At 38.7% G+C, this 13,355-nt stretch overlaps 1 protein-coding gene across 1 annotated transcript in view; it reads left to right on the top strand.

Moving 5' to 3' along the window:
* Positions 1 to 963: 963 nt before the first annotated feature.
* Positions 964 to 13,355, top strand: part of COL2A1 (collagen type II alpha 1 chain) — a 60,499-nt gene continuing 48,107 nt past the window's right edge. The window contains exons 1-7 of the mRNA XM_083169497.1: positions 964 to 1,309; positions 4,218 to 4,427; positions 5,523 to 5,539; positions 6,955 to 6,987; positions 7,107 to 7,139; positions 7,230 to 7,283; positions 8,177 to 8,269. Of these exons, the coding sequence (XP_083025623.1) occupies positions 1,216 to 1,309; positions 4,218 to 4,427; positions 5,523 to 5,539; positions 6,955 to 6,987; positions 7,107 to 7,139; positions 7,230 to 7,283; positions 8,177 to 8,269 (534 nt within the window). The 5' untranslated portion in view covers positions 964 to 1,215. The remainder of the gene's footprint in view (positions 1,310 to 4,217; positions 4,428 to 5,522; positions 5,540 to 6,954; positions 6,988 to 7,106; positions 7,140 to 7,229; positions 7,284 to 8,176; positions 8,270 to 13,355) is intronic.

Genomic DNA, 13,355 nt, shown 5'->3' on the forward strand with positions numbered 1-13,355 from the left:
AGACCCTGCCTCAACCTGGAAACCAATTCCCAGCTTTAGCACGAGGTTGCAATAGACAGATCATTCATGATTCACTTACACACTCCTTGTCACACTAGACATTCTGTGTAATAGTAATACAATATACAATGTGGACAGTTAAATGATGCTAAAATAAGCTGTACTTCTTGCAATCACATAGAAAAATAAAGATCAGGCAGATGAGAGAGAGAGAGAGAGAGAGAGAGAGAGAGAGAGAGAGAGAGAGAGAGAGAGAGAGAGAGAGAGAGAGAGAGAAAGAGAGAGAGATATGCAAATTCACAAATTACATTTAAATAAAGCAAGTATACTTATTTCATTAAAGGTGACACTGCAGCTGCAGGTAGCTGGCTCCTTAGCAGACAGAGGTGCATTCCTGACATTAGTAGATGGATGGATTTATTAGGTAAAGCAGTAACTTGTAGGAAAAGAGGTTTGAGGAAGTTAGAAAATATTTAGAAGTAAAGGATCAGAGATAGAGTACATTCCAAACCCCATACACTGTGCCCTGAGCCTTATACATTTGTTCTATACCAGGAGCCACCTCAGAGACTTGGAACCATCCACAGCCAGAAACTCTCAAGCACCGTAAGAACCTGCGAGACCTCCCCAGACCTGCTCTCACATAACTTTCTCCTGTACCATTGCTCCCTAGTAAAACTTTGCAGCTCACTCAGGAGTCCTGCTTTAGCAAATTGGGATTTTTTTCTCTCTCCTGCCTCTTTCTAAATGGTGCTACTTTTTTTTTTCTTTGACAGAGGAATGAAAGAGTTTAGGTGATGGGGGAGGCAGGGCAGAGGGAAGGGGAGGCTGGGACAGTGAGAGGGGTGGGAGAGAGGGGACAGAATGTGGCAAGCCTAGCACAGGGGACCCTGCAGGAGAAGGAGGGGTCTGCTGTGATGGGGAGAGGGCAGAGAGGAGTGGAGGGGCTCAGATTTCAGCACTGCTGGGGGCAGGGGAGGACTAAGATGTGGGCATATACGTTGACTTCAACTCAGTGAGGACTATAACTTCAGTACCTTGGCCCAGAGCAGGTAGTACTAAGTTTCTGCTGGGGCCTGGTACTGGATTCTCCTTCTTTTCCCAAGACATCGGCTGCATGAAGACAAGATAACTTTTGGGGACAGCCAACCTCCTCTCCTCCCCTCCTCTTCTTCATTTATTCCCACAAAGATTCTGCATGTCTAATATTTAGACATGTTCAGCTTTGTGGATTCAAGGACACTAGTGCTGTTCGCAGCCACCCAAGTCATATTATTAGCGCTTGTACGATGCCAAGATCAAGATATTCGTAAGTTACAACTTTTTTTTTATGACTTTACATATATATATATATATATATATATATATATATATATATATATATATATATATATATATATATATATATATATATAACTGACATACACAGGTATTGCACTTGTTATAGGACGGGAGCTGGCTTGATAACTTTAGTGACAGTTACTAGCCAGCCTTGAGTGGGTTAATGCAATCAGACCTTTCAATCAAACTGTTATTCATTGTGATCATTTGTTATCATTGTAATTAGTTGCATCCCAAGTGCACTAGACCAACGTGGTTGTGTGCATCCTTATGACAGCAGCCAGAGTCTGCGCTGAACTTGGCAGCTGCAGCGCAGCTACAGTATTACTGGTGCATGTGCGATTACCTTGCGTTACCCAAATCTCAGCGTCCTGAATGGCCAGCACTGAAATACTCATAGCTTTGTCATACAAACACAACAGTTTTTTTTTTATTGTAAGTTGATTTAATAGGGCTTAGCTAGTTTACACTTACACAGTGCTTAATGAGAGCTAGAGCAGCAGAGCTCACTACTGTATCAGAAAATCAGTAGCTTTCTGGTGAGAATATGACACTGTATCCAGCGAGAAGCAGCTGAAATAGCAACAGAATAGAATAGAATAGGCTTATAATGACAGGGAGACGTGGAATTCCAGTGAGCAGCACATTTCAGCCTGTGATTGATAGTGAAGCACTACTCTAGGCTGTAGTACTAGGCTGTAGTGGTGTCAGTCTGGACAGAACACATGCAATCATGTGAAGGCTGCTATTAAGGAGCGATATTCTGAACATGGGACCTGCATTCATTCACCAGCTCATTTCTCACACTATTTAATGATCACTAAAACAAACTTTCACCCCAGAAAGCCATGTGAGTGCTGAAAAGCATTCCTGGGATTATATTACAAGGGACCCCATATAGGATCAGTGCCATACAAATCCTTGCTTGTATGCCCAACTGCACACAGTGTATATGCAAGGTGTACTGCAAAATAACATTAGCTGTCATATATCCTTACAATTTGGGGCAATATAATATTTGCCATCAAGGATTACTATAACAGAATGATCTTATCACTCTAGCTATAAATACATAATATTATATCACACATTATTCCTGTATTGTTATGAGCACTGGCAGATAATAATGGAATCTATGAGAAGACACCTGGTCAGGACACAGCCTGGGCAATCCTTCTAGATAAATGCTGGAAGGTTTGTTTCTTCGCAGACATTTTTTAACTTGCTTGGGCAGGTCCCCAATGGTCCAAAAAAAATTCCTTTATGAGGCTTTTAAGTCTTTTGTATACTACAGATTGTAAAACCATTGCAGTGCTAGTATGGGAAAGGCATGTTTTCTTGATGATTTGCCATTTTTTCTGTTGAAATCATTCTTCCATTCCTTATTTCACCTGATATTGACATCTGCAGAAAGGGAAATGAGTGTATAAGTGTTACAGAGAAGCCGGCTAGAAAGACTGTGTGTGGATTGTACTAAGTTATCTGTATTAAGGTGTATGTACAAATATTGTTATGCAGAAATATGAAAATTGTTAGTGCAATGAGCTATCAGGTAACATGTAGCCTTATAGAATAGAATAGATTGTATATTGTTTGAGGTCTGTGCAGGAGAAAGGCCCTGTATACTGTAGACATGTGTAGCGCTAATTAACCCTTCGTGTGAGCAGAGGTACATATAAAGATGGTGCATTATGTGGGTAAGTTAGTGGCTAAGAATGACATTTGAGTCCATATTTGTCTTACATTTAAGATCTGGGCTGGATTGAAGAGGATCCCAGTGCAGAAAACTCTGAACTACTGTTTGTTTAAGGTCAAGGACCTTTTGAGACATGTCAATATGGTTTCAAGCTGGTAGATGTGGCCTTATTTGAAGATCCCAATTGACTATTGTGATTGTTTATTTGCACTAGCAGGAATGGCAGAAATGGTTTCCAGATGGAGTTGAAATGCTGCCCATATTTATTTAAACTGGCCCCTGACAGTGAAATGTGAATTGAAACCTCTGTGTATTCTACAGAAAGGCCCATTCATGAAGGGTCCTCTGGGCTACCCAAGCGTAGGCACAGGACCCAAAGGGAGCTAGACTGAGAATATAGAAGTGTAGTTCATGATTCGCAATGTCCCATAATATCCCCTTTGTCATTTATCCAGTTTATCATTATTTTATTTGCTTTTCTTAATCTCAATTATGCAGATAGGCATCATGATTTCCAGGTTTATTTTATGACATTTAGACCTTATAGCCATCACTTATTTGCATAAAAAAAAAGATTATTTGCTGTTTAATGATGCTTTTTATTTGCAGTTTAAGATGACAACCAAATATTTATTCGGAATCATGACAGCAGAGCTCAATGGATACTAATTTCAAACAATCTTCTAAGGCTCCTGAATGACCTTAGAGAACCCTTCTGTTATTAACAATTCTACATGGATCTTGTTGTAATATTATATTACAACTTCCTATAACTGGAGCCAGCCAATATTGCACTAGGGCGTTCTCCTCCCTCTTACCCCAAGCAGCCTCTATTATTTGAACTTGCATCACCTTCCTCTGTTTGGTTCAACACTGCCCCCATCTGGAGAAGTTTAACATTACACCCATTATTGTACTTTACCTGCTGCAACTAATAAAAAGCACCTGGAGTTTATAATATTTTATACTAAAATAGGAAGAGTCGTATGGGTATAGTAATCATTTAGAGAATATCAACATTTTTCGAGCAGTTCTCTAAATAGGTCATATATATCTGAATACTGCAATATATGACAATACTAATGTATGATTGATTTATTTTTTGCTTTTATTTTATTTCTGCTTATTCTCCTTTGCTGCCTCTTTCTACATTTATAACACTCCTTGCCCTTTGGCACAGTGGACGCGGGGAGCTGCGTGCAGGATGGGCAGAAGTATAGTGACAAAGATGTGTGGAAACCAGAACCCTGCCAAATCTGTGTCTGTGACACTGGGACTATTCTCTGCGACGAGATAATCTGCGAGGACACTAAAGACTGCCCTAATGCTGAGATCCCCTTTGGAGAGTGCTGTCCCATCTGCCCAAATGAACAGTCCTCCACCACCAGTGGTCGTAATTTATTTAATTGTGTTTCATAAATAAATTACTTGTGCAAACCTATGGACTGCATGCTTCCACTAACAGGCCGGTCAACCATAGGTCCCTGCTGCAGTTAAAAAGGACACCTTCTGTGTATACTTCTGCCTGTATAATACATAGGTTCAGTGGAACGCCTATTCAATAACACTGCATCTCTCCAATTGGAGACTTTATATATAATATTTGAATAGTACAGTTATGAATGATTAAAGCTTTGCTGCTACTCAATTATACTCATCACAAGAGTAGGAGAGGCTATGTGTCCTTTTTTTGCCTTGTGTTGAAACCACAGGACTAACCTCCTGTGGTTCCCCTTGGCAGTCAGATTGGAAGTACTTACTTGAATGAACCACATGCTATAAATATAAAATCGCTTTAACCTGTTCATGGTTCATCTGGTAGATTAAATATGACATTGTTCAGTAAGAGGCAGAAGCGATCAGTAAGGTGCCCTTTTTAATGACTTATACTGCACAGTCAGCACTGTAACCATAAACAGCATTTAGGTTAGATTACACCTCCAACAGCTAATGAGCTCTGCAATTTTCCTTTGATGCAGGATGTATGTTTGCAGTGCTATGTGCAGTCTTATATAGCATCTATCATAACTCATGTGTGTATTAAACGTTTCCTGTAACTAATCATTGTCTAGCAACCTCTAGTTTAACTACTCATGTACAAAATGAAAGGCTTAGCTAACTAAAAGCTTTTTCATTTTGCCTAATCAAACACTTTTTTCATTCATTGATCTTTTGACCGGTGTGTACTGAACTGTTATTGAGCACCCCGGGTATAGGAACCTCCAGTAGTCATTTAATAGATCCAACCGAAATCATAGAACCTGTTAGAGCACTGTGTTAAGTAGAGGGTTTCATGTCATGTGATTTAACATTTAACTTCTTCAAGGGAAGAAGGCCTTCAGTGTGTCCAGCCTTTGTCTGTACTGTGGTCTGTCTGTTTCAGCAGAGTCCCTTTGTTTACTTTAAGTGTTTATGGAACTGAAATAAGAAATACCCCGAACTAACATTTTGTCTTCTTGTTTTGTACTTTTTCTTCCATGAACAGGGCAAGGTGGGCCAAAGGTAATCTATTTTTCATTACCTCTATTGAATAGCCGTGTACTGTACATTGTTTGAGTAATCAACAAAACATCATATAGGACAGGGACGGGGAAACTTCGGCCCTACAGCTGTTGTTAAACCACACATCCCAGCATGCCCTGCAACAGTTTTAGAATGGACAAATAGCAAAACTGTAGCAGGGCATGCTGGGATGTGTAGTTCAACAACAGCTGGAGGGCCGAAGGTTCCCCATCACTGATACAGGGGGAGATGTATCATACCTTTTATCGGGAATAAGTGGATAATTTGTCCATATCAACCTATCAGCTTCTTATTATATAATATGTAGTCTATAAATTAAAGCCGGAAGTCAATTGGTTGCTATGAGAAGCTTCTCCTCTTGTCTTCTTGAGAAGGTTTGATGCATCTCTCTATGAATATGACTCAAAGGAACAGAACAACTGTGCAACTATGTATCAATCATTACAATGTCTCAAGTAACTATTGTTGTAACTATTGTACTAGATATGTACTCAGTGGCGTAACTAGATACATGTGGGCCCCATAGCAAAAGTTTGGAAGGGCTCCTATTTATCACCTAATGCTGAAAAATATATACAGCACATGTAACTTTGAAAGGCAAAATGGGCCCCTCTCAGCTCTGGGCCCCATAACAGCTGCACCCCCTGCACCAATGTTAGTTACGCCCTTGTATGTACTAACAATATGAAGGAATTATATATGGCATGCTTTCTATTCTAAATTTACAGGAGAGGAGCTAGGAAGAATACATTTACGTTTATGGAGATCATGCTCAGTGACACATATGATACAGATACAGTGGGTTACATCTAAAGCTATCAGCAAAATAAATATAATGGAAAATAATATTCTAAACTGGCACTTTATTTAAACATGTTAACTCTATAACTTAGGGCTGGACAAATCCAAGGATTCCGGTAGCCAGTGCAACAACAGCAACAAATGCATCTGGTCACATACATTTTAGGACTCATTTCTATTTATATGCATGGGATGTCTCCTAAATTTAACATTATTTTGTCCATCTCTACCATAACATAAAGTGGCATATGTATCAAGCCTCTGAAAGTGTAGAGAGTCAAAGGGGTAGATTTAACGAGTTTATAGTCTTCTTATCACACATTACGAATGGTAAATGGTGCTCCAACCAATCAGCTCCTGTAAATTTTCAAGCAGATGTCAGTTAGGAGGTGATTGGCTCCAGCATTATTTATCATTCATAAGGACTGATAACATCACTCCTGTTAAATCTGACCCAAAGAACAAACAAATCAGCTTCTGTTGTTTTTTAAAACAGTCTGTAACATGACAGTTAGGAGCTGAGTGGTTGGTAGTTTTTCTCTCTCCGAGATCTTTTCACAATTAATTTGACTTTCTTTTTGTTTCATCTCTAGGGACAAAAAGGCGAACCTGGTGATATTAAAGATGTAAGTTTTTTGTTACCATGAAAACAACATAAGTTACTGAAACAGCTATGCAGAGCAATTCCAATATTAGTAGTAGTAATAATATTGTACAATAATTAATGTTATGTGTTATATTACAGGTTTTAGGACCAAGAGGACCTCCGGGACCACAGGTATATCATACATGGAAACATTAGATGTCTTTGTCATGTTTATAATCATTGATCAATATGTCTGAAATACAAATTATTGTTGTTTATCAGGGACCATCTGGTGAACAAGGGCCAAGAGGTGATCGTGGAGATAAAGGCGAGAAAGTAAGTAATCGCTATATTATGGTAACATTACAATTGTGTAGTAACTCAGCCTGCAACCAGCACTTGGCTTTGAGTGAGTTAGATGCTGAAAGGAAATGTCTGATTGGTCGCTTTGCCTTTGTGCATTTAATAATTTGTCAAACATTTCCGTGTTGTATGAATGAAAATACTGTATATTTTATACATGACTATATAGATAATGAAGGATTTTGCGGCAAACTGTTCCATAGGTAATTGGGTGAGTAAAGAGGGGTTGCTTATAGCAATTCTGGGGTCTGTGTACTAAGCCTTGGGGAGAGATAAAGTGGACAGAAATAAAGTACCAGCCAATTAGCTCCTAACTGTCAAGCTGCATGCTTTGTTTGAAAATGGCAGTTATGAGCTGATTGGATGGTACTTTATCGCTATTCGCTTTATCTATCTCCAAGTCTTAGTACATAGACCCCTCTGTCTACTATACTTGAGAAAATGTAACAAAAATCTTACTATTACCAATGGACAATAACATCCCCACATTTACCTGTCAAGAGTTTTTAGAAATCACCTCCACTGTGTCCTTTTGTGGTAGAATATAATGTCCGGACCATATATGATTGCTGTATACAGTGTTCATCTCAGATGACTGGGAATAATAAAGTTATGTGTTGATATATAAATGTACCATCTTGTAGGACTTGGGTATAGTGTATATATCTAGTATGCTGGCAATTAACGGCCATTTTGTGTAAGTGAGAACTCTTGTGTCCATCTTCTATGACAGAGAGAAAGGTCTATCATTTACATGGCCAGTATATCATTTAGCAAAGCTGTCAGACTATAAAGATGCATGTGTGAGAAATAGTGTAGCCAACTTGTATGAATAAGGAGTAATGTGCCCATCTTGTGCCACATAGGGTGCTATCGGACCCCGTGGAAGAGATGGTGAACCTGGCACACCTGGAAACCCAGGACCCCCTGGCCCACCTGGACCTCCCGGCCTTGGCGGAGTAAGTACAGTTGTTTAAATTCTGGCACCCAACCTTTGCCACAGATACGCAGAGTTCACATCCCCAGCTCATATCAACCACGGACATGTTCCCTCCATCTCTAAATGAAGCTGACAGGGTTGAAAGACCTCACTGTTACAAATGACCGAGTAACAGTCACTCTTTGTGATCCCTCGATCTGTGTGCATTCCTCTGACACAAAATCTTCTCTGCCCAGAAAGTTTTTTTCTTATTCTGCTGGATACTGCACAAGCAGAGGATTGTCCGACTTCACAGCCATACACGGGGATCCCATTGCTTCATCCTCAGCATGAAAACTCTCAGCGGGATGTTCCTATTCTAACATGATTACCTGAATCATTTATACTAGAGATGTGCTGTTCAGATTTGGTTCGGATTTGCTCGTATTTCAAAGCAATATTTTATTGGCTATCCACAACACATGACAGCTGATAGCGAATGAGATCCGGAATTGAAATCCAAATAAATCCGAGCAAATCCGAACCAAATCCGAACCGCACATCTCTAATTTATACTACTAAGTATACCACTACTTAGTTTCCTATATTATGTTGCTCGAACACTCACAACTGATAAAAAAAATAACTATTTTATTATACTAGCAGATAGCTTCAGAGAACCTTACCACCATCCCTAACATAACGGCAAATGCATCTTATTCACCACAGTGCGAACTACATTAAGTGCAAGCAAATTAATAAATGATTAATCTAGACCTGATCAAATTAGAAGATAGGAAAATGCTGAATGTAATATTCTGCCTATAACAAAACTAAGGATGTCTATGAGTAAGACAATTTTGCACCTATAGAAGTCATGCCCTTGATGAGAAGCCTTGCATCGGCCCTGACTTCATGATTAATACCTGTGAGGCCTGAGAAATATTTATGGGTAACTAATTACTAGTCAATTACTAGACTCCATTTTATTAATATTTACTTGCCTCTAAAATGGCTGCATCCATTGCTTTTACATAGCCACAAAAAACTAGAGGGAAAACTAGTACTGATAATGTAAGTTTTCAAAGTGAACCCCATTTGTGGAAACTGACACTGAAACTGAATGTACCATCACATCCATGTAGGATAATAGGAAAATTGGCAAAAATTATTAAAAATTAAGTTAAATGATAAAAACTTACTTAATAAAGTTACTGTAGTGCAAACACTGTATGGTGAAAAGCTACAAAAATCTTTGTTTTGTTGCTTAATTTTACAGTTTCAATGATAATTATCAATTTTGCCCTATGCTAAATAAAGTTCTGAGATTCAAAAATATAAACAATGCTAGGATTTTCAAGTATGCAGTATTGCTCTGGATCAAAGTCATCAAGATAATTACTAACTGGCCCTATCTTCTTCTGAATTGTTAAAGCTATAACGAAAGATGTAGGATAGCCATCAAATACATTGGATATTAACAAATGAAAACACAACATAAAAGGCTCTAAATGCTCAGAGTGACATTGATGTTGAGAGACATGTTGAAAACCTTTGTTTAAATTCTCAAATCAGGTCTGTGTGACCTTGGTGACCTTTGTGACCTTTAATAAATCATTCTGTCACCTTTCCTGCCACCAAAATCAGATATGCCATGCACAAAATGAAAATATGACCATTGCAAGATACATTTTGGTAAATGAACACTAAGAATGAAGACTCTTCATTTTAAATGAACAATAGAGTACAATAATTTTGCAATCATTTAAAAAAAATCAAATATATAAGCTATTAAAATGATGCAAGAAAAAAAATAGATGTTAATAACACAAATGCAATCAGTGTAATTCTTGGATAAAAAGTATGCACTAAATTAGCTTCAGTCTTCAGACATCCCAGAAAAAATAAGTCTTTTTTTGTAATTTGCAATTAATATTGATTCACCAGGCTGATACAAGATGTGTCAAAACTAGATAAATGTTCTAAAACTAGGTAAATTCAACAAAATTGGAATTGATTCATTGCTTTTGTCTCTTCTCAGTTAGCTCCCACGTAAGAGACAGCAATATTTCAAACCTAAGATGACCAATGTGAAATTATTTCTGAATAGAGTGGTTCCACATTGGCCATCTTGGATTCATAAAAAGGCAGCCTCTTTCCTTGGAGCTGGGTGAGATGCAGAGAGAGGACATGTTTTAGGTAGAGTTTGGAGCTATATAAGTGGTTTATGGGTGTATACACAGCATGCCCAGGGAGAAATTAAACCTTAAATTTCATGTATCATGTAGTTGTTAGCAGGGCCGGTGCAAGGCATCTTAGCACCCTAGGCAAAACTTCAAACTACTCTCCCCCCCCCCCCCTTTCCTGGAGGTCCTCTGCACCCACAACAGAGTACAAGGAGAAGGGGCAGCAATGTAGGAAGTATGACTCAAGGGAAAGTAAAGAGGTGAGGTCTTAGAAGTTCCACAGCCGCCACCTGCATTAAATACTACAAGGATCCTCATAGACATCCTTGATTTTTTGATTTGCAGACTTGGTGGCGCCCCCCAGATCCCGGCGCCCTAGGCAGATGCCTAAAGCTGCCTAGTGGTAGAGCCGGCCCTGGTTGTTAGCCAATAATATTAATTAACTAATACTGCATTTAGAGGTATGCACTGCACTAATCTAAAGTTTACCAAATAGATAGATGCTTTAGTTATCTAGCTTGCACTAAACAAATATAAGCTAATTACTGATTACTGTTGTAGTTCAGTTTAAATCTCACCCAAATGCAGATCTAATGAATCCACCCCAATAAAATAAATCCCCCCCCCAAAAAACTTCTCAAGAGAAATTAAAATCCTCTTTATATATAAATAGATGGCTTACTTAAACTGAGATTTCATTAAATTGTGCCCAGTGATTGTGATTTTAATACTGATATCTCAAAGCGCAGAGAAAATCAATTTAAAAAGATAAAAGTTAGACATAGATTTATGTTATCTTTCTGATCAGTCAATAAGCAGATATAGTGGGATGCATCCGTGTGAAAAGTATGGACAAACCTCTGAAAAAGCAATTTTTGGAGGTTTGGGCGCAAATACGGTAAGTATTTGCACCAAGAATCGGAATGCAATAGTGTCATTGCCCTGTAGAAGCCTATGGGCTTCCATCACATTTTCCCTCACAGCACCCCCTTCCCATGGTGCAAGCGTCATCTGACACATGTGAAGACAGGATTCTGGTTCAAAAACCCCATCATCAAAAAGGATATCTTTTGTTAAGAATTAAGTAATTGATGATCCTTGAACCTTATGTCGTTAATAAATGCCAATATGCACGTGGTGGGTGGTGGTATGCATCGCATGCAAAATGTGACGCTTGATGTATCCCGCCCATAGTAAGTTGTGCCTGCTGCTTCATTCCCTGCTTTCTAAAACACTTTTGGTGATTTTTGGATCTATAAATAAAACATAATTATCATCATCACACACTCTCAAATCACCCACATTTATTGATGCATATTGTTATAAGGCCACACCCTCAAAATAATTTTGATCAGAGAATTATTACACAGTAGTTAGATTGAGAGTATGGCAAGAAAAGTTTTATGCCGGTATCCAATTATAACCATTTTTTCCCCACCAAAAGATGACCTATTTTCAAGTGATTACACATGGGATACGGGATAAGCTCCCAAACCCATGTGTTATTGCGACTCCAAGGCTTGACTTTTTGTGGATTATGATCCAGATGGCTGAGGCATAATCCCCAATAAGTGCCGGTTATCGGGACTAATTGGATAGCCCATGTGGACCTATGAGCAGTGGTAAATTATTGCTGCCAATAGGATACTAGCCATTAAGATATTTTCTGGCACAGGGTACAAAATGCATATAAAGGCATGAGGGTGCAGGTTACAGAGGTATGTCTATAATTGTAGCCGGGTGTGCTGGGTATTTGGGCCCCGCAGTCAGTACAAGGCCTGACTAGGTGGCAACCAGCACATACAGTGCTTCGCACAATTTATGATGATAGATAGCACTGTACCAGGGCCTGCGCTCTTATCTACACAAACATAAGTGCCATATTGCAGAGAAGTATGGTTCCCTCCAAAAACTTAATCACAGCCACTCTAATTTTTTAAAACGCCTCTGACATGAAGAATGCTTTACCACAAAGATATTGAATAGTTCCCAGGGCGCTGGATGAAGAGTGCTTTGTTACTGGGTCATTTCATGTGTTTCATCACATAAAATTACTTATCTGAAGAGGCTTTATTTATCCACTAGGGGGAGATGTTTGAGGTTCTATCTATTTTTACATACAGTATAATTGGATACCAGCTATTGAAGATCAATAAAGGTGCAGGTGTACTAAGCCTTGGAGAGATATACAGTGGATAGAGATAAACTTCCAAACAACCAGCCCCCAATTGTAATTTTTCAAACATAGTCTTTAACTTGGAAGTTAGGAGCTATTTGGCTGGTACTTTATGAACCCCAAAGGTAGTTGATGCCAATTTTTTCCAAGATCAAATGTTATTCTAGCATAAAGATACACAAACTTCTATATGGGGTTATATTTCCAATTACATTATGAGAGATATAGTAAAGTCCAATTTATGTTGGATTCATGTTGCTACATAGGTATGTTGGAGGTTACTTATGCTTGGAAGATATGGCAAATAAATAAGAAAGGAAATAAGTCACAGAAAGGCTAAATGATTCACTTTACTCTTCTGCTCATTGCATGTTTCTAGAGCAGCGGTTCTCAAACTGTGGGTCCTGACCCCCAAAGTGGGTGCCGACCTTCTTAGCATGGGGTCAGGACTCCATGTTGCTGGCCATCAGGCTGATGACTTCTCTAATCTCAGTCAGTGATTCAAGGAGTCTGAAAAATCTGTTGAATTGTCTCATAGTTTGACTCCTCCCATCATTTTGTGCCTTTACAATGCTGCTGGTAAAGCAGATGAATGAGGCCTTAAGTAACCCCAAAACACATAGAGCTAGGTCATTTTAGTGATTTCAGTATGTAGTACATATAGCTTGCACACAAAAACTTTGTAATTTGTTCTAATTACAGTAAAGTCTACGCAATTAATTAATACATTTAATAATGTCCACTTAAATAGACAAGGGACCATC

Source organism: Crinia signifera, chromosome 2 (genome assembly GCF_055691185.1).
Source record: "Crinia signifera chromosome 2, ASM5569118v1, whole genome shotgun sequence".
Taxonomy (NCBI): Eukaryota; Metazoa; Chordata; class Amphibia; order Anura; family Myobatrachidae; genus Crinia; species Crinia signifera.